General features: G+C 41.4%; 1 protein-coding gene across 2 annotated transcripts in view; it reads left to right on the top strand.

The window, feature by feature from the left end:
• Dnm3 (dynamin 3) overlaps nucleotides 1–23269 on the top strand; it is a 430502-nt gene that overhangs the window by 296252 nt on the left and 110981 nt on the right. For both annotated transcript variants that reach the window (XM_027934994.3, XM_027934997.2), the window contains one exon: nucleotides 5227–5336. In XM_027934994.3, the coding sequence (XP_027790795.1) occupies nucleotides 5227–5336 (110 nt within the window). The remainder of the gene's footprint in view (nucleotides 1–5226; nucleotides 5337–23269) is intronic.

The raw sequence follows: 23269 nt of genomic DNA, 5'->3' as shown, positions 1-23269 counted from the left end.
GCAAGGTATCCTAGTGGAGGATAAAGTGGGGACAGAGACGAGACCCCGGGGTGTGTTCTGTGTGAAAATACGCTGGCTTTCCCGGGAACGGTCTGCGGCTGGCACTGGGCATGTTGAAGAGTCTGAATTTATTCTGACAGGAAATACAGTGTCTTTGAAAAATTGAGGTGGCCTGGGGAACACGAGTAGGTATGCTGAACGTAACTCTTGTGCCAGTTCCCCAGAGGACGAGAGGCTTGGGAAACACATGGCAGTCCTCGTCCCCACCCAGAAACCCAGGGTAGTGTTTCCACTTTCTCTGCCTGCAGACATTTTGGCCAAAGTGCATCAAGGTAAAAAGAAAACTTTGTTTATATATATAAAAAAAAATATTGATCAACATTATCTCTTGAGCAACAAGCAAGAAAAATATAACACCCATTGGTATCTCATGCGTTTTCAGAATTCTGCAAAAACATTCCTAGGCCCTGGATGAGCCATCTTTTCAACTCAGAGAAAAGATGCTGCCCTGTCTTTGGACCAGCCTCTCCTCCTTTGGCTGGCACCGTGCTACTGAGCATGTGGTTGACCACACCGTTCTGTGCCTGTCTCAGGAATGTGCCGCTCATTGCCAGCAGAGAGAAGACAAATACATATCAGTTTCTCAGTAGGAGAAAAGGCATTCAACAAATTAGAAGTACACAGTACGACGAACGCACTAACAGAGAATGCACGTGGGACATTGTGACGTCTGGGATGAGGAGTGGCCAAAACTGGGACCCTTCTTTCCCATGGAACACAGCCATTCTCAGCAGCATAGGTGATCCGCCATTAGTCTGTCATGGGACCTGTTTCTAATCTTATTATTTATAAGCCCAAGAAATATTGTTCTCATGTTTTAGAATATTTGAGCAAGCCAGTGGGGAAAAAAATAACAAATAGCACACATTTAAAAAATAAGTTTAGCACATATAACATATATTTTAAAAATATATTTGATGACATTACTGGCTTTTTTAGATAGCTTTGCTCTTCTAACTTAATCTTCTTTAAGCTCTACCATTTTTAAAACTTTTTTAGCACATTCATCTGCTGAAGAGCAGAATCTCTGCATGGTTTTGTTTTTATATTGTTTAAAGTATATGGGATTTTCATAGCCTATTTATATGTTTAAGTCATGAGGTTATATTGGTCTAGGTTAGTAAAACTTTAAACAAATTACATGATACTAAGAAAATGGTATAACATTAATTTAAAATCAATCTTTGAAGCATTAAAAATAAATTTTTATGTCACACCTGGTTAGATGATTTTTAATATAATGGAATAATAATAATAATAATAATGCCATGTTGGAATTCTATTTGTGAGATGTTTGATATGTGATAGCTGTATATGCATCAGTGTGGTGACTATTTAGTTGTAAACATAAAAGAATTAGGACATAATCCTTAACCTCAAGGAGATTGCAGCCTTCTTGAAGAGGCAGGCTGAATGAAGATTGTGAAAGAATTTCTGTCATCCTGTTTGTTTCCTGTACAAACACTGGTAGTGATCCCTTTTTACTGAGAAAAGAAGAGCTATTGTGCTTAAATACAAAAAATACAATGGGGTCCGACTATTTCATCAGTCTCTGGAGCTTTTCAAAATAAGCAGAACTTTTTGAATCACCGTTAAAAAAAAAAAATCTTACCCTAGAATTTTACCCATGCTTCCTCCAAAATGGACATTTAAAATATCAAATCTTATATCTTGTTTATTGTAAAAAACTGTCCTCTGCTTTTTTTTGTTTTTCTTTGCATTGGTAACCTACTTGATGAATAGAATTGACTGAACATTCTGAGTTCCAAATGAACAACCTTCACACCAATTTTTCAATGTAATGCGTTTATAAAATGAGAATATCTAGACGTACCCTTTCAAAATGAATAGAATAAATAACACCTATTGTCTAAATTGAAAGAAGAGAGATGGGGCAGTAACAATTATAAGCTTGGGAACATTTTTGTATGGGAAATAGAACTTATTTGGACTAAAACAGCATAGTTGTGGTAGGGAAGAATTGGAGGGCAACTCAGGCTGGGTTAAGAGTGTGGGCAGAGAAGGATTTGGTCCAAATGGAGAGCCCTTATGGAGGAAAAGGGGAGAGATTGATAAATCAGGGCTGGGTCGATCCATGGGGGTTTGTAAATGTCACATTATGGAGTTTCGTGGATTTTCTTTCATAATTAAAGGAAAGCTACTGAAAGTTTTGAAGGACTATAGTGAACTTGACAGAATACCTTTAAAATTTTGCCTTCCCTGGTGATATTAGAGAACTGAGAAGGCAAAAAGAGTAGATGGGAGACCACTGATGACAACGTGCTTGGGAGGTGCCAGGACCTGCAGTAATGTGGTGGGAGAGTCAAGCAGAGAGCCAGGACACGCTTCAGACAACGTGACGTGATCTAGATGTGATGAAGGAGGCCAGAGACGGTGTGAGACTTCTGGCATGGTGACCAGAGAATGAAGGATGGATCCACTCCAGAGCAGAAGTGGGATTGTCAGAGGGAAAGTTGTTTGGGTGGATGGGAAGAAGAAAAGAGAGTGCATGTGTCCCATGCCATCCAAAGAAATTTAACGTGAGCCATGTGTGTTGTTGGAAAATTGTCCAGTGGCCACCTTCAAATGGGTAAAAGTGAACAGGCGAAATTATGTTTAATAATACTTAAACCCAATGCATTCAAAATAATATCCCTTCAACATGTGATCAGTATAAAAAGTAAGAATTTATATTCATGTTTAATACTAAATATTTGGTGTTTATTTTACCTTCCACATATCCATATTTACTGTATTTCAGGTGCTCAGTCACTGCCTGTGGCTGGCAACAACTGGATATCACTTTATTAGACAGTTTTGTAGAATTAACAAAGATTATTTAACAAATTTCTTAATGAAGCTGGTGCTAAAACTCATTGTAGTTTGGAAATTATAAATCTGTATATCCTTCCTCCTTTTCTATGCCTTTCATTTTAGCTATTTCAGATGCAAGATATTTTTCCTTTTTTTTTTCAGCAGAACATCATTCTTTCCCAGAACCACCAAGATTTTTTAGAAATATCCGTGATATACTGTTTCCTTGCTTGGAGTTGCTGCTGCTTGGTTTAATTCTCTATATGATTTACAACTTTTAATTGAACAAATCGGTCTGAGTATTTTTTTTTCTTCCTTGGTCAGTCTGGGGATTATGAAATAATTTAGCAATGTGTCCTCAAAAACCTTGGATAAATGACATTTAGGACTTTGGAAATGACGACTGCATTTTTTGTGTCCCCCATGCACAGATGTAGGTTTTTCCTCCCCTGTTTAATATCTGATGTAAGCTTGCTGGATTTTTGGTCTTCCCTATACACTAAAAAATGCAGTACAAAAGCGAGCCTACTTCTGCAGAAACCGAGCCAAGGACATTGTGTTCCATCTTTACAATGAGATGCAGATTTCCCATTAAAAGGCAAATCCATCATTTCAAAAGGTTGAAGAGGATGGTGCTTTTAAAAAGTCCAGCTGCTTAAATTTAGGGCATTGAAAAACATCCAATTTAAAAAAAAAAAAAATGTTCCCTGGGTCGCAAACATTTTCATTTGATTATGTATTGGATAGGTTTTCATTCAATCTAGAATCCTGCCTCTTTTAAATTCAGGATTCTGTGTTAAAGTAGTTCGACAAGTGTTCTGAGTAGGTTGGACTCAGCTGTGATACTTCAGTGCTTGAATTCTGTGTCTTACCACTTAGAATACCTTGCTTTTGTGAATAAACCACTGCTGTGGAGGAAACCTTGGGATCCACTCGCAGAGCTCTCTTTCTTTGTTTCTCCTTGGCTGTCTCTGCTGCCACTTGGTTTCTTTTCTGTTTTTTCTTTTCTTTGAAGACCTTGTCTGCCAGCTCAGCCATTTCATTCCCCAGCCAGCTTCCTCCAATGGGAAGGAAGTCATCTATCTGCCTCACGCGGCCTCATTTTTGTGGTCGAGTACAGCACCCCCTTTTTGCTCATCTAGTGCACTGGCCTGACTTGTCCCAGACTGGTTTAAGAGTAAGTAACGGCAAGGCCATGATGCTCCCTGAAACACATGTGGCACCCACCACCTGGTACTGGGACGGGGGACTTGGCTAGGTGCCGCTGAGTCTGGCCACAGACTTCCAAGGAAGTGGTCTGCGTGCTGTAGGGGCAGCGTGGCTCGTGTCAAACATACCTGCGTGGTGGGCATATTTCCCATAGGTGTTAATAGTTGTTCATTAAAAGTTATAGCTGTCTCCATGCTTAGCCCTCTGGAGTCCACTCTGGCTTCTTCTCACACAGAGTCCTACTGTTTAACAAGGGCTCCGCTAACATGCTTGTGGTGAGAGGTATCTACTGGATTTCTTAAGCTGAGTTTTGGCTCTCTCCTATTATACTGGTTGTTAGGCATTTGCACATATGATATTGCCCCTGGGCCAGTCCCTAAAAGGAAATGTTTCCAGTAATTCTTTGGCATTCAACATGTTTTTCTAATGTCAGTTTGGTCCCATTGGTAGACCCTGCTTCTCCAATGTCCATACTCTTCCTGAAGGATTGTTCATTTTAAAAAAGAACTCGTTCTAGTTAATATCAGCCTACTTCTAATGGGTTCTTTTCTCCCGCCCAAAGAGCTCAATAATTCTATGAAATTACGGAGTGATTCCTGTTCTGGACTTAACTTTTATTCTAGACCCAACTAGGGGAAGTATTTTCTGTACTTGATCATGGTTGATCAGGGGTGTTTCATACTGGGGTCCCTGTGCTTCACTCCCCTGCCAACTCTGGCTATCAAAACTGCTTAGGCTGCAAATAAAACATGAAATGAAATCCATCTGGCATTTCTCATTGAATTAGGACCAGAACATTTTTGCTAAATATTAACAGATGGCTAAATTCTTAATATCAAACTAACATTTAAAAACATCTAAGGGGACCCACAGGAGGGGGAAGGATGGAGGACCATGTGTTTTCTCCATCTTGGAGTCCTTCCTGTATACCTTCCCTCCCCCACTCCCACTTTTCCAGCCCATGTGCTGAGAATCGCTTGAGTCCTCCATGTCAGATAACCTTTATTCCTTTGTATCTGGCATCAAAACAGTGTTTGATGGTATTGAGATGGTGTCATCAACTCTGGATATGTGATGCCATTGTCATGCTTCCAGATCTTTTATTGAAGTCCCCCCCCCCTCTCTCTTTCTCTGTTAAAATAGGAAAAAGAAAAGAAGTACATGCTTCCCCTGGACAACCTGAAAGTTCGGGATGTGGAAAAGAGCTTCATGTCCAGCAAGCACATCTTTGCCCTCTTTAACACAGAGCAAAGGTAAGAAGATGCAGCACCCTCTGTCTTCAGCGTTTTTCCCCTTGGATTTCTGCGTGACTCAGGGATCAGTGGTTCCTTTGTTCACATCTTGGACTTTGCCGCTCTTCAGCTTTCCCTTCATTTATGTTGTATGTTTAACTTCCACCATGGGTTATGGTTTCAAAACACTGAAAAGTGGACTAGGAAAGATCTTCAGGTATTAATTAGTTTATCTCCTGGTTTTCGAACAGGCACCAGAATCTTAAAGCTATATTTTATCACCTTAAAAGCCTTCCTGATCCTGACTTACTGTGTGCAAAGTTACAGATTGCTCAGTTCTTATCACAATTTTAAGTCATCTCTGTCTAACACGGATGGATGGCCCTTAAGGTCTTCTTAAGACCTATGTATTGTGACTACATTCAGTGAAGGGAATTATTCAGTGAAGATGAGTAAAACATCCAAATATCTAATACACTACAGTTTTTTAAAGCACTGTCCACATTCATTGGCTGGTTTTTGTAACAGTTGCCCATGAGGTTAAAAAAAAAAATGGAGGAGTATGGTTGCCATTTGGTAAATTAGAAAGTGCAGGTGCAGAGAAGTTCACCGACTTTGCTAAGATCACAAAACGAATACATGGGGGAACTGGAACTTGAATCAGGATTTCATCTAAGTTCACATTCTCTTCCACTCATATTTCTTGTACTAGTATTTTTCCCCCACATACAATATCAACACATGAGTTGGGCTGATCATCATGGACTGCCGTGGATGTTCACGGAAACCAATGGGTAAAGCTAAAGAAACAAATGGAGAGGTAACACAGAATAGGATAGATGCCAAATGGTCAACAGCTAGGCAAACATTATAAAGGAGGTTTTTTCCCAAGTGGAAATGTTACAGGAAAGATCTAATTCATGTGAATAAGTTATTAAGAGAGTGAGTCATTAGGTGGCAAGGTCTAATTTTAACCCATGTTTCCAAGCTGTGTTTTATCTTTATTTAGCAATGAATGAAGTTACTTGATTAGGTTCAGTGACTGGCCCAGGGTCAATCACACAGTTAATCAAAATAGCGAAAGAAGAAGACTTCTCCTACATTCCCAGTCAGTTGCTCAGAATGAGTCATAATACAGAAATAAATATCTAGAAAAACCACAAGAGTAAGCCATTTAGAGTCAAGGAAAAGAAAATTAACTACTACTCCTCTTCCAAATACTGAAATGGGATCTTTAGAATACAGTATTATTTGAGAGTAACTTGTTTAAAAAAAAAAAAGGAAAACAACAAATATAAGGGCTTCTTAGAGCAATAATGATTCTGTCATCTGTGGCCAAGCTCAGTGCAGCTCCCATGGCTCCCAGACCAGAGGGTCAGGAGATGCTGATCATCAGCCTTCTTGCTGGATGTAGAGTGGCACGGGAAAGTACCAAACAGGAAGTCAGGCTACGTTGAACCCTCAGTCCACTCAGAAAGTCCACATTATAAAAGGTTCTGGTACAATGTAGATAAGACAATAGTAGCTCATCTTTTTAGATGAAATACGTTTTGTGAATTTTTAAAAAAGTGAAAGTCACCACAATGAGAAAACTCCAGATATTCTGGAATTCTAGGGTTCCATAGAGGTATGGAATTCTTCAGCTTCTTCTTAAGACCTCTGGGAGGACATGGGTGAGGACATGGGTGTGCCCACGGGCACATTTGCCATGGCTTCTTCCTTGGAAATCTTGACTCCTTTAAATCAGGTCTGTACCGTCTGGGTGCTCCAGCACAATGGTGAATGCAAGCAATCATCCCCGTCTCAGCTTTTATTTTAAGGGCAATTTTTTAAAGAGTTAAATCCTTTAAAATAGTTACCTGATATCAGGTCAAGAAGATTCATTGTGTTTCTAGTTACTGAGGTTTCTGTTTTCATTTCTAAATCATGGACAGGTATTGAATTTTATCAATACCTGTATCTAGAAGATCCATTTTTCTTCTTTAATCTATTCACATGGTGAAATATACTGATGGACCTCCTGACAGGAAGCCATCCTGATCCCCTGGGCCGAAAGCCAGTTAATTGGTGGTATATTATTATTTATTATGCATTCCTGGCTTAAGTGTGCTAGCATTTCATTTAGGCTTTTGCATCCATGTTTATTATGGAGGTTGGCTCATAGAAATACCCTAATTTCAATATCAGGTTCTGTTAACTTCATAAACTGAGGTGAGAATAAATCCTTATTGTTCTATGGAATGTTTTATATAAAACAAACATTAACTGTTCATTGAATGTTTGGTGGAAGACACCAACAAGATCATCTGGCCTGGAAGTTATTTTTGATAGTGTCTTAAGAAGTGTTTTAATGTGTTTCGTGATTAAAGATTTATTCAGATTTTCTGTTTTGCTAGGATTCAGTTTTGATTAATTATATTTTTTCCCTAGAGAATTGTTCATTTTATTTGTTTTTAAATATATTGATATCAAGTATTTCTCCTTCTATTTTTTAAAAAAATCTTATTGTATCTGAAATTTGACCCTATTTCATTCCTAATATTTAGTTTTATCTTTTTTTTCCCATGATCATTCTTGCCAGAGTTTTCTCTATTTACAAAGAAATAGCTTTGGCTTTTTGGTCCTTCATTGTGTATTTTTATTATTTCAATAATTTCTGTTTTCATCTTTATTTTTTTATTTCCTTATATTTTCTTTGTGTTTACTTTGTTGGATTTTTTAAAAATTCTTAATTTAGATGTGTAGCTCATCGCTTTTTTATCCTTTTGCATATATGTGCATATAAATTTATAGGTTTCCTTCTAAATAGTCTTTAGATGATTAAAATTTTTGAAATGTTGTATTTTTATTACCATCCAATCTGTCTTCTAATTTTTGCTGTGGTTTTTTTCCTCTCCTTGGAGGTACTTAGAAGTATGTTTTATATTTTATAATACATAGAGTTTATTGTTTTGTTGTTTATTTCTACTTTAATTGGATTGTGGTCAGAGAATATGGTCTAGGACATGCCGATTCTCATAAATATCCTGCGTATGTTTGAGAAGATGCACATTTGCTAATTCAGGACCGCAAGTTTGATGAGAGTTGGTTTGATTGTGCTTGTTAATTGCATTACCTGATGTCTATTGTTACTATTTTTCCATCTTGAATGGTTCAAGCATTTAACAAGTAAATATTTGGCAACTGCTGAGTGTTAAGCAATTCTCTGTGTTTAAAATACATCTGTGAATTAGTAGACAAAAAAGATTAAACGTTATTGATTACATTGCAGAGAAGACATGGCATGGAGACAGTGAAAAGTCATGAAGAATCTTACTTTATCAGAGAGGAATTAAAAATATCACTTATGCCAGGCATGGTGGTACATGCCCGTAATCCCAGCAGCTTGGGAGACTGAGGCAGGAGGATCTCAAATTCACAGCCAGCCTCAGCAACGGTGAGATGCTAAACAACTTAGTGAGACCCTGTCTCTAAATAAAATACAAAATAGGGCTGGGAATGTTGAGAATGTGGCTCAGTGGTTGAGTGCCCCTGATATCAATCCCTGATATTAAAAAAAAATTATATAATCATGTATATATAAATGTATGATTGTGAGTTTGAATATTCTAGCAAGTCTATCAATTTTTGCTCTCCATATTTAGAAGCAAATATATGTTTTTATATTCATAAAATCTCAGAATTAAAGAATTAAAATGAAAATAAATTTTTAACAACCCTCTTTATTCCTAGTAATACTATTTGCCATTGTTTTTTTTTTTTTTTTTTTTTTTTTTTTGGCCTGATGTTAATATAGTTATAATGTCTTCTGATTAATATTTTCTCAGTTTATCCTTTTATTTCCTTTTTGTCATCAAACCTTTATTTTTTATTGGGGGCTTCTCTTCTACTAGCATATGGTTGGTTTTGTTTGTTTAGTTCTAAATTAATGTGATCTCTTTCTTTCTTTTAATTAGTGAGATTTGCCCATTTACATTTTTTATTACTGATTTATTTGAACTTAATTTTAACGTCATGTTTTAGCCTTTATCTCTATCTTGCCTTTTCTTTTTTAAAAATATTTTTAGTTGTAGATGGACACAATACCTTTATTTTATTTATTTTATTTTTATGTGATGCTAAGGATCAAACCTAGTGCCTCATCCATATGAGGCAAGCGCTCCACCGCTGAACTACAACCCCAGCCCCCTATCTTGCCTTTTCTATACTTGTTTCTGCCCTCCCTTATTTCCTATCTTTCTTTTCTTTAATTAAGTTTATTTTTTATTAGTTCAGTAGTTATATACTCTATTCTTATTCTTTTAGACTTTATTTTAATATGACATTCATATATGAATTAAATTTGGAAGACTATCTGTCTACTCTTTCCAAAATGACCTAAGACACTTTAACTTCAACAACCCCTTCATGATTTCCATGTTATTTTTATCAATATTTGAATCCCATTTTAATTTTTCACCACCTTATTCAATATAACTGGCTCATATGAGCAATAATTATTTACATTTACTGACATGATTACCAATTTCTTTGTTCACTTTTCTTCTTGCATCACAGTATTTAATTTTGGTTCATTTTCTTCACACTAAAGTAGAAATCTCCTCAGTAATTTCTATTTGGTTATAATTCTCAATTTGGTGTGTTTTCTTGAAAATATTTTACTTTGCCCTAATTTCTCCACCGTGCTTTAACTGTTAAGTTATAGATTGATCATGAGGATTCATTGATCAATCCTCATTGATCATGAGGATTCATGCTTTTTATAAATTCGAAAAAATTTTTACTTTTGTTTTCTCTTCTTTTTTGTTTTTCTTTCTAAAATTGCTGTTAGACATATACTAGACTGTTTTATCCTGGTCTTCATATGTTTAGTCCTCTTTTTAATGTATCCTTTTAGGCTTCATTTTGGGTTGTTTTCTTAGTAAGATCTCCCAGTACATTAATACTCCTCTCCATCTTTGACCAGTCTGGGATACACTGGCAACGTTTCTTTGTTCTGAGACACATATTTTCAGTCTATACTTTTTCTAAGTATATGACCTTTGGAGGGTCTTCACTCTCACATAAAAATCAAGGTCTTGTTTCTGGTGAGTATTAAAAATATAAGTCTTTGGTTACTGAAACTGATGTCATCCAGTGGCAAAAGTGACGAAAGATATATTTATTCACCGAGTGAGTGAGAAGGGGAGGTGTGGCATTTCTTTCATTGTGACTGAATCAGGGTCACTCCAGGTGAATTGGGCTGGCTGCTAAATAATCACACAGAGACAGAAAGTACCTTTTTTGGGGTTCAGTGACGGTTCCTCGACCTCAATTCCCACAATGGAGGCAGGCAAAAAGAGAGAGAGCTCGCCAGAAACCATCCTATGTATTATGGGGAAGGCACTCGAGAAAGTTCCACCCAAATAAGGCAAGGGATTGGGCTTCAGGGGTTGCTTGGTGATGTCCCGTGGTCAGCAGATTGACTGACATCTTGGAAAGCCACACCCATCTCAGGTGCTGTGTGGGGATCACAGGCTCCGTGAGCGGAAAAGGACACTACGTCATCACATGGCCCAGTCACAGCAGCAACGTCGGTCCGGTCCCCTCTCGTGCTCAAGTGCACACAGCTCACACACACAGCCCCTGGCTGGCTCGCGACAAGAGCTTTTCAATTCTGACTGTCTTGGAGGAGGGAGTTTTTCCCTTTGGCCATCTCAGTGGAAAGGACACTGCATTTCATTTCCATCAGGTCATAGAGACAGGAAGCTACGTTCCTGGCTTCTGCCAGGGCTGAAGACTGTGAGACTGTGACCCTGAGGGCCTGGGATGTGCGCAGACTCGAGGGTCGTCCACACCATTTACAGTGGCCGTCCCCCCAGGGTCTGATCCATTCTGTCAGTAAAGGTGCGTCCTCGTGTCCACTGCTGAGCCTGGCTCCGTTGTCAGCCCTGCCCGTCAGTGTTGGTGCTCTACAGGAGACCCAAGACGTGATTTGTGTTGGTGACATTAGTGGTCACCAGTGAGCATCCTACAAATCCATTTTTCACTGATCTTCGCAGAAAATTAAACTAATGAAGAAACCAAAGAGGAAGAAAATTCGGGTCTAGTTAGGAGAGGGCCATACATGATGCTCATGGGTGACACTGCGGAGCGTAACACTCGCCCAGACTCCATGAGAGTGAAGCCCGTTCCAGAGAGCAGAGGATTCGCCCCAGCAAGAGAGCCGGCATCGTCGTAGGTGACTCTCACTGCGTCACAGTGTGGACTGCAGGAAGCAGACAGGGAGCTGGTGTCAGGCAAAGCACATCATGGGAAATGCTGCTGCGTGTGCAGCCCGCCTCTCCCTGAGAAGACGCAGCTGATTTCAAAGGCAAATGGAAGTCGTGACAAAAATAAAAATATTCCCCTTTGTTCCTAGGGGGCTCATCGAACTGCACGTACACGTGTGAATTTATGTTTTATGGAAAACCTTGCATCTCTCCAAAGCCCATATGCTTAGCATAATTCTGTCGACTATTCTTAAATCCTGTTCTTTTCACCACTTTCATCGATTCCAAGGTTATTTTCCTAATTTTTATTTCTTCTGAGACAAGATCTCACAAGAGTAAGAGGGTTCTCTCTCCTGGCCATGAGGTGAATTTGCCTTGGGTTAGTTTAGAAGAAATGTCTCTGTTACCTGGTGTTTTTCATCCCTGTCCTCAATGACGGTGTGTCAGACCAGTTTGTTTATCAGTTTGGCAGACCCGCGTGAGGTGCGTTGACTTGGGATCAGGAGTTCCTGTGGGAACATCAGAGGTGGCACCCAGGCAGGGGCAGGAGTCACTACTTTCCAGGGCCCACTAGGACCCCACACGTAACCTTGTTTGTCCTCCTCTCTTCACCCGTTAGGAGCTCATTTCTATCCCAGTCAAATGCTGTCCCCTATCGCAGAGTCAGAGCTGGAACCCACACCTAAGTCTCCCGATGCAGGGCTGCACCTGATAACGTGGTTTAAATATCCAGCCTCCAACCTAAGCAGGAATTCCACGTAACTGGAGCTGCTCCTGAATGGCGGCCGTCAGTTGCCAAGAGCTGGTCCCTTGTGATTCCAGCTCTCCACGGCAAAGCTGGAGACGGTCACCACGGCGCCCCCGATCAGGTGTGTGGGGATTGGTGGCTTCAGCATCCTCTTTTAAAAGGCTTCAGTGTCCTGGTGACTAAGTATGATCTTTGTGAGTCTGGCGACCACATATTTTGTTTTTTTATATATACTTTTATTTTATTTATGTGGTGCTGAGGATCGAACCCAGGGCCTCACACATGTGGAAAGAGCACTCTTCCACTGAGCCCCAGCCCCCGCCCCTGGTGACCAGATTTTTGAGCTATTCTAAACAGCGTTTCAGAGCTAAGATTTTTATAAATGGAAGGATTTGTTACTAGGAACAGTGACTTCAGCCTTGAGGAGACTGCACTTCACACCCAGGCTGAGTCAGCCCACCTGAACGCCAGGTAAGGATCTACCTTCCCCGGGCTGCCTCTGGGCCTTTCAAAGATGGCATCTTAGATACCTGGGGGGGACCCATCCATCTACTTGCCACGCTTTGTTCTTACATTTGTTCTCTCCCTAGAAGTTAAAAGTTAAATCCAAGTTAAAAGATTCCTGAACTTCTTCATGGCATGGTCTAAAGAGTGGAATGTTCCCCCAGGTTTTTGTTCCATTTGATTTTATTGGAAATGCCACGTCCTCTCAGGTGGAACATGTGCAGATAATGGCCTCTCTGTGCCGGTCTCTGACCCCCCCCAGGCAGGCCTTCAGTTTTAAGGTCATGCTAAGGCCCATTTGGTCCCAGGTATGTCAGCCCTGGTAGCCAGCAGCCATCTGCTCTGGGCAGGGGGTTGTGGGCAGCCACATGGTATTTTCTGAGCACTCCTTGGGGTTGCCAGGTTTTGTTTTCTTTTCAAATAAAGCACTCTTTTTTTTGGCACTGCTTTGTGCCTCCATTTCAGGATATGGCTTATCAACATTCCCAAGTGCTCTAGGTCACCCCACCCTTTCCTATAGAAAGTGGTTTTAGGATGTTCCGCTTCTCTGCTCAGTCCCCAGCACGTTGCTGACACTCAATAAATGTCACATACTGCCACAGTCTAGTTAGTGTGTGCTCCTTAGGTGTTCTGAGAACAATGGTTCTTTCTTCTCCTTGTTGGGCAGTGCATTTTTCCACTCATTAGTTGGAAAGAAATTGGAGGCCGGCTTGGCTTCGCTTTCTATATCTTTATGGCCATGTTCCTATATGAAGACACGCTCAGAGCTTTCGTTGTTTGGGAAAGTGTTTAATTAGACAAATATGCTGGGCAGAAGGTAGTGCCCGACGCCTTTCTGAAAGGTCGCATCTCGGGTGGATGTGGCTGGGCGTCAAGTCTGTATGAAAAAGGAAGCACTTACGCTCCACAGATGGGGAGGACAGAAGCTCGTATTTATCGGGATTTCAGCAGGGAAAGGCATGTGGCGATCTGGACGAGGGAATGAGGCGTCCTGCACCAAAGAGTGCAGCCAAGCTTGGGTAGGGAGCGTGAGCGGACACCTGCGGAAACGTCTTGTTTTCAGGCCACTGTTGTTGAGACAGCGTTGAAGACGTTGTTTCTCGCTTCACGGGATTGTCCTCTCTGGTGGGGACTGTCCACTTCTGAACACTCTGATTAGGGAAGGCTTTTCTGGGTCAGATGAAGCTCCAGGGGGTCATCAGCCTGACATCAGGCTGAGCCACACTGTGTTACCTGCTTCTCCCCCCGGGGGAGCCTGAGTGGGCCACTTCCCCGTGGGGGGGGGGGGTGCTGGTGATGTCCTCGGACTTGGAGTACCTGGTGAGGAAGGAAGTCATTCTCCTTGAGAGCACAACTCCCGTATAGTTCTCTGCCCTGTCTGTAACCCCATGACTGATACAAAGGCTTGGTTTTCCTCGGGCTTTATTCCTAGTAGGAATTGTAAAAATTCCTCTAGATATGAGGCCACCTCACACCTCCAAGGCCTCTCACGGTTCCTGGCGGGTGCAGCTCAACAGCAGGAGGGAGCAAATGGAAGGACGCTGGGGCAGTCCCTAGTGGAGAGTATTCTGTGGGTCAACTCTAAGAGCCCAGGTCCGAGGGGGCCAGGAATGGAAATGAAGACGAGAATTCTCAGAAGAAAGAGTTTGAGAAGGAAGAAAAGTCTTTCCTTTAAAAAGTAAGAACTTGAGAGCTTCCCGTTTTATACAAACGGTGTAAACGGAAGTTGTTTGAATGAAAAGAATCGAGTCCCGTGACTTGTCTTTGGAAGTCGTGGTATGGTGGCCTCAGCCTTGTCCCCATCGTTTCTCTGCTGCCATTCAGAAGTGCACGCAGCTCCCTCTAGTAGGTGGCCTGAATCTGCACTTGTTAAGCCCAAGCAAAGAAGTAACAAATTTCAGGTTTTCTGCTATTTGTAGAACTTTTAAAAGCTAGGGAGAAGAGGAGCCAGGAGGTAGGATTTTAATTCTCCTGAGTTCTCACTTCTTCCATTTTCTTCTACCACTATTAAGTTCACAGGGGACAGACTGGAGGATTTCTGAGAAGGGACTGGTGTGAGTTCACAGTGTGACCACCGTAGTGTGTGTTCCCCTCTGTCAACCTGGAAAGGTGGACCCTGCATTTCCCCTTTTTGAGGAGCTGGATGGGAGAATGTGTTCAGCAAGTCAGTAAAAGAACACTTCTATCTACAGCCTTTGGAGGGGATCTTTGAACCGAGAGCGTTGTGTTGGTGTCTGCCCTGGTCCTTTGTCCCTCTCACTGCACACACACTTGCTGCCATATGGTTCTGATCCCAGTGTCTGCTCCTGCACCTCTTCCCTGTGTGAGCATCACTCTGGTTGTGAAATAGCCTCGTTAGGAAACCCTGTGTTCACCGGGGACTGGAGGGGATGTGTTCAAAGAGGAGCCTGGGGAGAGAGGGAGTGGAGAAGCAGGATCGTCTGCCCATTTGATTTATTAGACTCACCAACCAAGACAGAAATCAAGTATGATTTGGCGATATTTTTGTGAACTAAGTCCGTGACGATTGATTTCACAGCTAAGATTAATTCTCAGGAAAGGCCACATAGTTGCCTGGGTATGAAATGCCTGTGGCCAGAAACAATCCATTTAAATTCTGCTCTTATTGGTTTTCAAATTAAACTCTGAAATGAAATAGGAATATGGTGTTCTACTTGGAGGACTCTTTCAGCCTTTTCTGAAGGTGACAAATAGCAAGTTTGTGCTTTTCAGCTTCTTCAAATGTCATTAAAAGCTTTGGAAGAATTCTGCATGCTTAAAACACCTGTGCAAAACCCAGATCCGCATCCATTTTTGTGGGGGAATTAGGCATTGTTCTCCTCAGGAGCCTTTTTCCAACGTTATGAAAGGGATTCATAGAGTTAGACTCGGTGACTGAGTTTGAGTTCCTCTCCTCCCAAGGAGGTAAGCTGGAGTGTGTCTTTAGCCATTAGTGGTGCCAGCAGGATTTTGGTCAAGCGTTTGAGGCATTAAAGTCCAGGAGGTTTTTGTTCAAAGCCTGTGTTGAGCCCAACATAGCAGCTGTGTGAAGTTCCAGACAGAAAGAAGCCCTGTCCTTCAGAGAAGTTTACTTTACTTCTAGGATTTCACGTTGCCCTCTCCCCACCCATTTCCCGGAACAACCATTTGCTGACCGGCAGCCCCTTCCACTGCTGCCCCCTCAGACAACTGCTGTGGCCTGAGGAGCCGTGGACACGGGGGAGCCATGGAACAGCTCCAGCTGCTGCTCATTCTCGACAGGCGCGATCACTAGTCACAGACACACTACGGGAAAACACAACCGGGTCTCAAGGACAGCCCTTAGATCTGAGAGGCTGTAGTGACAGGTTCAAGAGGAAGCCTGGCAGGTCGTCACTGCACCTTGGGAGAGATGTGCACATGATTCCATGGCTTAAAACGTGGTGGTTTATAAATAAGGTTGTGTTGCTAGTTTGGGTTAAAAGTGGAGCTTTTTGAAAAATAACTAGTTGTTTTAAAAAACTGGGTTCTAATTACAACTGGCTTGTATTTTGAAGAATGAGTTTACAAGGGAGCTGTGTGGCACAGCTTCCTTTCAGTGGGTGTGACTTTGCCATAGCATGACAACCCTACACTGGAGCTGGCAGAGAGGCCAGGGATTCAAGGTGATTGAGTTGGCAAGCTGGGAAGAGACGCCGAGGAACCCAGGAAGCAGGGCTGTGAGGTCCCCCGCTGAGGCTGGCCTACGGGAAACTTCCTACCACCCGATGGCTTTGGCAGTCACAGGGCCTCCCACGCACAGAACTAGAGAAAACCAGGGGCAGGAGTCCATGGCTATTGGAAAAAATCAGGATTCTAAAACAATCTGCTTGTTGAAGAAAAAAATTGACAACGAATATCAGAACACACAGGGTTGTTCTTCCACTCTGTTGCTACTTACCTCTAGTTACAATTGAATACTGAGGCCCATGGTATCCATTACTCCCAGGGTCACCATGTACAATGCCGACGCTACTGAAGAGTGGCACTTGCCTCAGACTTCTCCAGTTTGAAAAATTAGAAAGACCTTTGAGAGTGACACTTGGATGTGTATCATGCACTCAAGAACATTCATTACAAGTCTGTCTCTGAAAAATGTCAATTTGTAAATCAGGATTTTTTATCATGCCAGTGTAACGTATTTTATTTTTCTTCAGTAGAGTTACGGTAGAACTCATTTATCCATAAAGGCTGTCCTTAGTGACTGTACCTGCTGAGAGGAGCTATTAAGAAAAGTGTGAACTACACACCTTGCAAACGGTTTCTACTTCAGTCTGCTGCCTTCGGAGGGAGCCTTTTTACTGGCATGTGTAATTAATTTTAATTAACACACACAGCCTTAGCGAAGGCACAAGCTTGTAGAAAATGTTAGTCACACTCTGCAACTAACTCTGAGCAGATGCTTGGTTTCATAAAGAAAATATTTGTGAAGTCTGACTGGTGAGCTTCTCCCTTTCTTTTTCTAACGTTGGAACTCTCTCTATATATATGTCCTACAATCTGGGGAAAGCACTACGCATATAAAGAGCAATGTCCACTGTTCACGCAAGTCCTGCCTCTGCCCTCTTCCAATCCACACCTCACGGAAATGTTTCATAGGCAAAAGTATGACCATGTGTGTTTTATACTATTGGATAGGAACCTGAACTCCTATAACATTATAAAATGAGTTTACTTTAAAAAATGGACAAATGCCTGCAATTTGGTTGTTCTTTCAGTGCACTAAGATAGTTAAAGTATTTCTGCATTTTGATGACCACATTATAAAGATTAAAATGTACAACATAAGATCTATGCTAATGGCTCTCATTTGCAGGGTGTGGGGTTCTGAAGACCCCTTTCCATCCTTAGCGATTGGTGAAGACCCCAAAGGGCTTGTGTCACTGTGGACTGTATCAGGAATTTTGTGAGCCCTTTGACTTAAAATTGACCAAAGTGAGAGCATTGCTACTATAAAAATTGGCAAACGCTATAAATATCTCTTCCTTTCTAGAAGGAAAAAAAGCACTCCACTGATGATCTCTGTTGTTAGAAATTTAAAATGAGAAAATTTCAGAACATTTGTTTATTAAATTCACTTTAAAATAACAGTAATGGCCCCACTTCCTGTTAGAAGTAGTATATTTTTCAATGGAAAAATACTTTAGAAGTCAGAATAGTGACGTTGTGTTTACAATTTTGCAAATCTCTTTAATGTGTGGCTTAATAGCCCGGTTCTCACATCTGCTGCTGCTTTACTCTGTTGCAATATGTTGCTTTGGTTGAAATATAGAAGAAAAGCTAGCCTCACACAGTAGATAGTTGGAAAATGGAAGACCATTGTAATAATTTTTTAGGTAATTGTGGGATTTCCTTCCTCACCCAAACTCAACATGTGATAGTCTCCTAAAGGTTAGTTGCATTGTGGAATCTGAAATCATATCAAGGAGCTTGTCACATGTGGTTGCATTAATCTACTGGTGGGTTGTGTACTTTAAATAGATATTTTACTCAAGTGATTTTGTAACACTATACATTTGTCACTTAGAAAATGCTGGTTGACTGATTTACACATATCTTCCGGATACTTATATATTTCATTATAATGTACATATTTTAGTTGTAGATGGACACAATACCTTTATTTATTTTTGTGTGGTACTGAGGATTGAACCCAGTGCCTCACATGCACAAGTCTTGTGCTCTACCACTGAGCCACGACCCCAGCCCCTATACTATATTCTTAAAATTACACTCAGTACCGTCACCACGTCTCATCAGAATGAGGGACGCCATCGAACCCATGGTGGTAGATGTGAGTTTTCTAAAATTGTAGGGCCAAAATTTATCACTGGCCCAGAGTACTGTCATTTGTTTTCATTTAAGTGACAGGCTCATTTTGTTTATTTTTGAGAAAATGTCTGCCCCAAACTCAAGTTTTAGTAACCATAGATTGATTATTAGACTTTCAAGTGAAAATGGAATCCCATGAAAAAACTAGCTAGTCCAGCTGACAGTCCAGTCACACAAGGGCCTCTCTGGAGGCAGCCCCTGGGGACGCAGCCAGAGGACTTGTGGTAGCTCCCACTCTGTGTCGTAGAATATTAAAGTTAATGTATAGAATATGTTATCAATCTGTGTTATGATATATATTGAATTATTGCCCAGACTGTATCAATCTACATTAAAATTTAACACATGGATTTAATAGTATCAAAATTTTCATCAGAATGTTCTTAAGTGAAACTGACCCTTTGTTTTGAACAGTGAGTAGCAAGGACCATCAGTATGGTTCTGTGTCATTGCTTTGATTCATGCTGTGGCACCTGCCTTGATTTTACACCATCAGTGCAAATGTACCATACCCTGTGAAATTTTAAGAATTATTCTATATTTTGAATATTTTGGTGATACTTGTTTTTTGATAAGTATTCATATAAATGAAGATTTTCAAAGTTAATGCTGATAACAGACACCATCAATATGAGCACAATCATTCTTTAGATTTGTTCATTTTAAGGCAAAACTACAATTCTGCAGGTGCTTTTTAACAGGTCTCATAGTGAAGGCTAAATATTTAATTAGACAATAAATAGTCGCTTATTAGAAACCTTCACAGTGGAGGTTTCTTTACTGATCTTCTCATGCAGCGGGCATGCAGCGGTGTCACCTGCACAGAGCTTTGGTAGCCCGTGAACTGCAGCGGGAACTCCCCAGGCAGTGCGCTGCAGGGACTTACCCAGTAGGTGCTTCCAGGGCTTTTCCATTTCCAAAAAAAAGCTCTCACCAACAATGTTCATCTTTATGTTATATTAGAAAAAATGCTCAACGATTAGTCTCAAAATGGTACTTTAACTGGCATTATGAGCTCCTCAAGACTGTTCAGTTGCATATGACAATACAGCAAATTAAAAACACCTATAAGCACAAGAGCAAGACGGCCAGCCTTCATCCTCTGTTTGTGGCGTTTGTAGGTTAGTCCCATTTCTGTCACTAGGTCCTTGCCTCCTTGCACACGTCTGTCTTGTTGTCTTCAGTATCTTTAGGTGCAGCTCTTACAGCCCAGAGGAGAGAAGGTCCATCTTCAAATCTTCCTTTTGCAAGCCAATGAGCTATCCTTAAACATACGAAACACAATCATAAATATATTCTGTTTTATTTTAAAGTTACTAAATTCTTGCCAAGTGTGGTGGTGCATGCCTGTAATCCCAGCAGATCTGTAGGCTGAGGGAGGAGGATCACAAGTTCAAGGCCAGCCTCAGCAACTTACTGAGACCCTGTCTCAAAATTTAAAAACTAAAAAGAAAGGGCTAGAGATATGACTCAGTGGTTAAGCACTCGGGATTCAATCCTCTGTACAAAAAGTAAACAAAATCACTAAATTCTAAAATAATATATGTTAGATAAAATGGTAACATTTAGACTTTTTCTCTTAATTGAAGTAGTGCAAAACAAGAACATACACTTGGTTTTTGTATTTCCAAATAGGTACAAGGGAAACTTTAAGATTTCAAACAATCCTTTACTGGATGATAATGAGGTTTCAAAGATCACACCAAGTACAAACAAAAACGGCTAAGAGCCCAGCAGAAGTACTGAGAACAAAGGAGCTGATCTCTGAAAATGCACAGACCTACTTTCAAAAATCCCAGAACACACGAGAGGACGCCATGTGAGCTCCTCTTCCATGAATGTGCCCATGTGATGGCATCACCATTGTCTTTTAGCTTTTGGGAAACAGCCCGTACATTCACAGCAGAATGAAAAGGCAGACTAGTGTGGTGAAACCAGTTTTGACCTTGACAAGCCCCTGAAAGGGTTTTGGAGACTCAGAAGAGCCTTTGGGACCCCAGGTATCCCCAGCCCATGCTGGTCTACACTGGTATGAAAGAGGCAGTTGGCAGCACAGGACGCCAGGACCTAGTGGTGGGACTTCAGCTCAGGGGTGATTTTCGTGCTATCCTGGAGTCTGTTTCTGCCTCTCTTAGTTTTGAAGAATTAGGAATCCGTTGATGACCAAATTGGATTTTTATACGTCCCCTATGCACTATCTTGAAGCAGATGGTGAAGACAGCCCATCTGGGAAATCCACCCATTTCCTAAGAGGAACATTGCTAAGGCAGTCAAGATCCTTGTCCTCCAGTCCCCTCCCATTCATCCCCAAATAAAAACCCAGACAGTGGGGGGCTTTGCAGAGCACTTTGATCCCCATCTACCCTTGAGCGACCATGTGGCCGAACGCGGGTGCCAGCCATCGACGTCACCAAAGAGCTCAGGGTGGAAAAGGAGATGGAGATGCTGGGAATGTGTTGACTTCAGAGAAGTGTGTGTGGAAAGGAAGATGCGACTATAAAGGGTTGTCGTGAGACTGAGACTGTATAAGGACACATCCCCTGCGCTCTTATTCTGTCCTACGGGGAAGGGTACAGGGCTTTGGTCCCAAATGAGGGAGCCACTTTGATAGTCGGAGAGAAGATGCCACACGTGTCCTTCCCTGCCCTCCACTGTGATGTCTAGGAAGTGATGAAAACAGGAATCATTGAGCTCCTGTTAGAAGGGTTTATAACAAAATTCCTATACAAAGGCGTATGTGCTTGACCTCCTTCATTGTGAATCAAAACCATCAGAAATTTAAAGCGCATTATCCTAAAGCGCTGCTTTTCAAGCCATCTGTAGTGAAGGGTGCTTTTTTCTAAGTTTTTGATCTCTTGCAGACCAGCATGTGGCCCTACTGCACGCATGCATGGTACGCAGCATGCGCTGCCTGCAACTCACCTTGAGTTCAACACCACCCACACTAGTCCCGGCCCTGCTGCACAAGACAGGTCCCCCGATGGCAGCTTGGATGTCGTGGCAGGGTCCAAGGGCTGCGTAAGCTTCCAACCGCTTTTTCTGACCTCTGTACTTATGTTGTATGCTGGTTAACAGTTCTGGAACCGGAATCCCTGCTCTGATGTTGGCCATCACAAATACAAGGTTGAGGTTGCCAGACACACAGGGGGTCAAGGTTAATCAGTCCTCAGGTATGCCTGAGATGCTCAATAGCCTAGTTACAGTCATGGAGGCTCAGCGAGTCGAATCATTTGAAGTGCACATGATCCAGATTCTTTGTCTTTTCCTACAAAATACCAAATGATATTGTTATTGGATAGATCAAATTGCACCTAACTCCCTCTCTGGTTAACAGAGACCATCGGCTGCATGAGCACTCAGAACAAGAACATGCAGACTCAGAATTGATCACTAAAATTATTTTATCCTTAGTTAGTTTCAACTTAATCTAATTTTCTTCCACTGCCTGGAAAATGTTTGAATCTTACTGCCATGATATGTGTCTCCCCCTTTAGAGTGGTCTGTTTGTCCCTGAATCATTAATGAGAAAAAAAACAACTGATAATTCAGCTCTATTTTCTAAAACTAACTTGCCCTGCTCACTCCCATCAACTCTTCCCACAGGACCACTATTTTTTCCTTCTACACAGCTTGACTGGTCTATAACTCTTTGAAACAAATATTGCTTTCCATCCCAAGGAAACCCAGAGAGCACGCTCCAGCCTCAAGACCTGAGCCAGCAAGCTGCCTGCTGCCCTTGCTGCTTTGAGCACCTGGCTCCCACAGGGACATCTGCAACACGGTTACTTAAAATCACCTAGTGTTGCAATTTTTATTTCCCTACATAGTTCCTAATGGGGTATTTCCTTTTAATCAAGTGAATCCAGAAGGCATGAAAGTTGTCTTACAAAGTTGAAGGATTCCCCTACTATATTGTCTTATTTAATTAGTCATATATAAAAGGGACCCAGAAAAAGACATCAACTCCTTATCAGAAAGAGCTTTTTTGGTGGTTTACATAGTATATTTGTTAAATATTTTATATTTTTATTCTATCTTTTAAAAAGTGGAATAGCAGCCAGACCTGGTGGTGCATGCCTGTAATCCCAGTGACTCAGGAGCCAGAGGCAGGAGGATGGCAAGTTCAAGGCCAGCCTCAGCAAATTAGCGAGACCTTGTGTCAAAATTTTTTAAAAGGGCTGAGGTTAGGGATCAATGGTAGAGGGCCCAAGTTCCATCCCAGTACCACAATAATAAACAAACAAACAAACAAATGTAAAGTAGGCAACTTTCAGTTAGCCAGCCTCCTTCACTAGGCCACTTTGAGTAGAAGCCAAATAACACCTTCCAGGAAGGTGAGCATGATTCATCATCACCCTTGAGAAGAAACTGGAGCACTATTAATAATTGTTCTGGGATAGCAGCTGGCAATAAAACAGGACTGTGTGGGCAAAAAGAGGTGATCAGTCCTCCTCTGACGTCAGGGGAGAACCCTTCCTGGGGGGGGGGGGGAGCTTGGCTTAGGTTGCCCCTATGATACATACATACTCACTCAACGGTATAAAACTTGCTTTATCTACACCTACTTCCTCACAATTCTTACAATTTTGCTACAGTTTCCT

This window comes from Marmota flaviventris, chromosome 12 (assembly GCF_047511675.1).
Source record: "Marmota flaviventris isolate mMarFla1 chromosome 12, mMarFla1.hap1, whole genome shotgun sequence".
Classification (NCBI taxonomy): Eukaryota; Metazoa; Chordata; class Mammalia; order Rodentia; family Sciuridae; genus Marmota; species Marmota flaviventris.
Note: the sequence above shows the minus strand (reverse complement) of the source record. Positions and strands in the feature narration are given on the sequence as shown.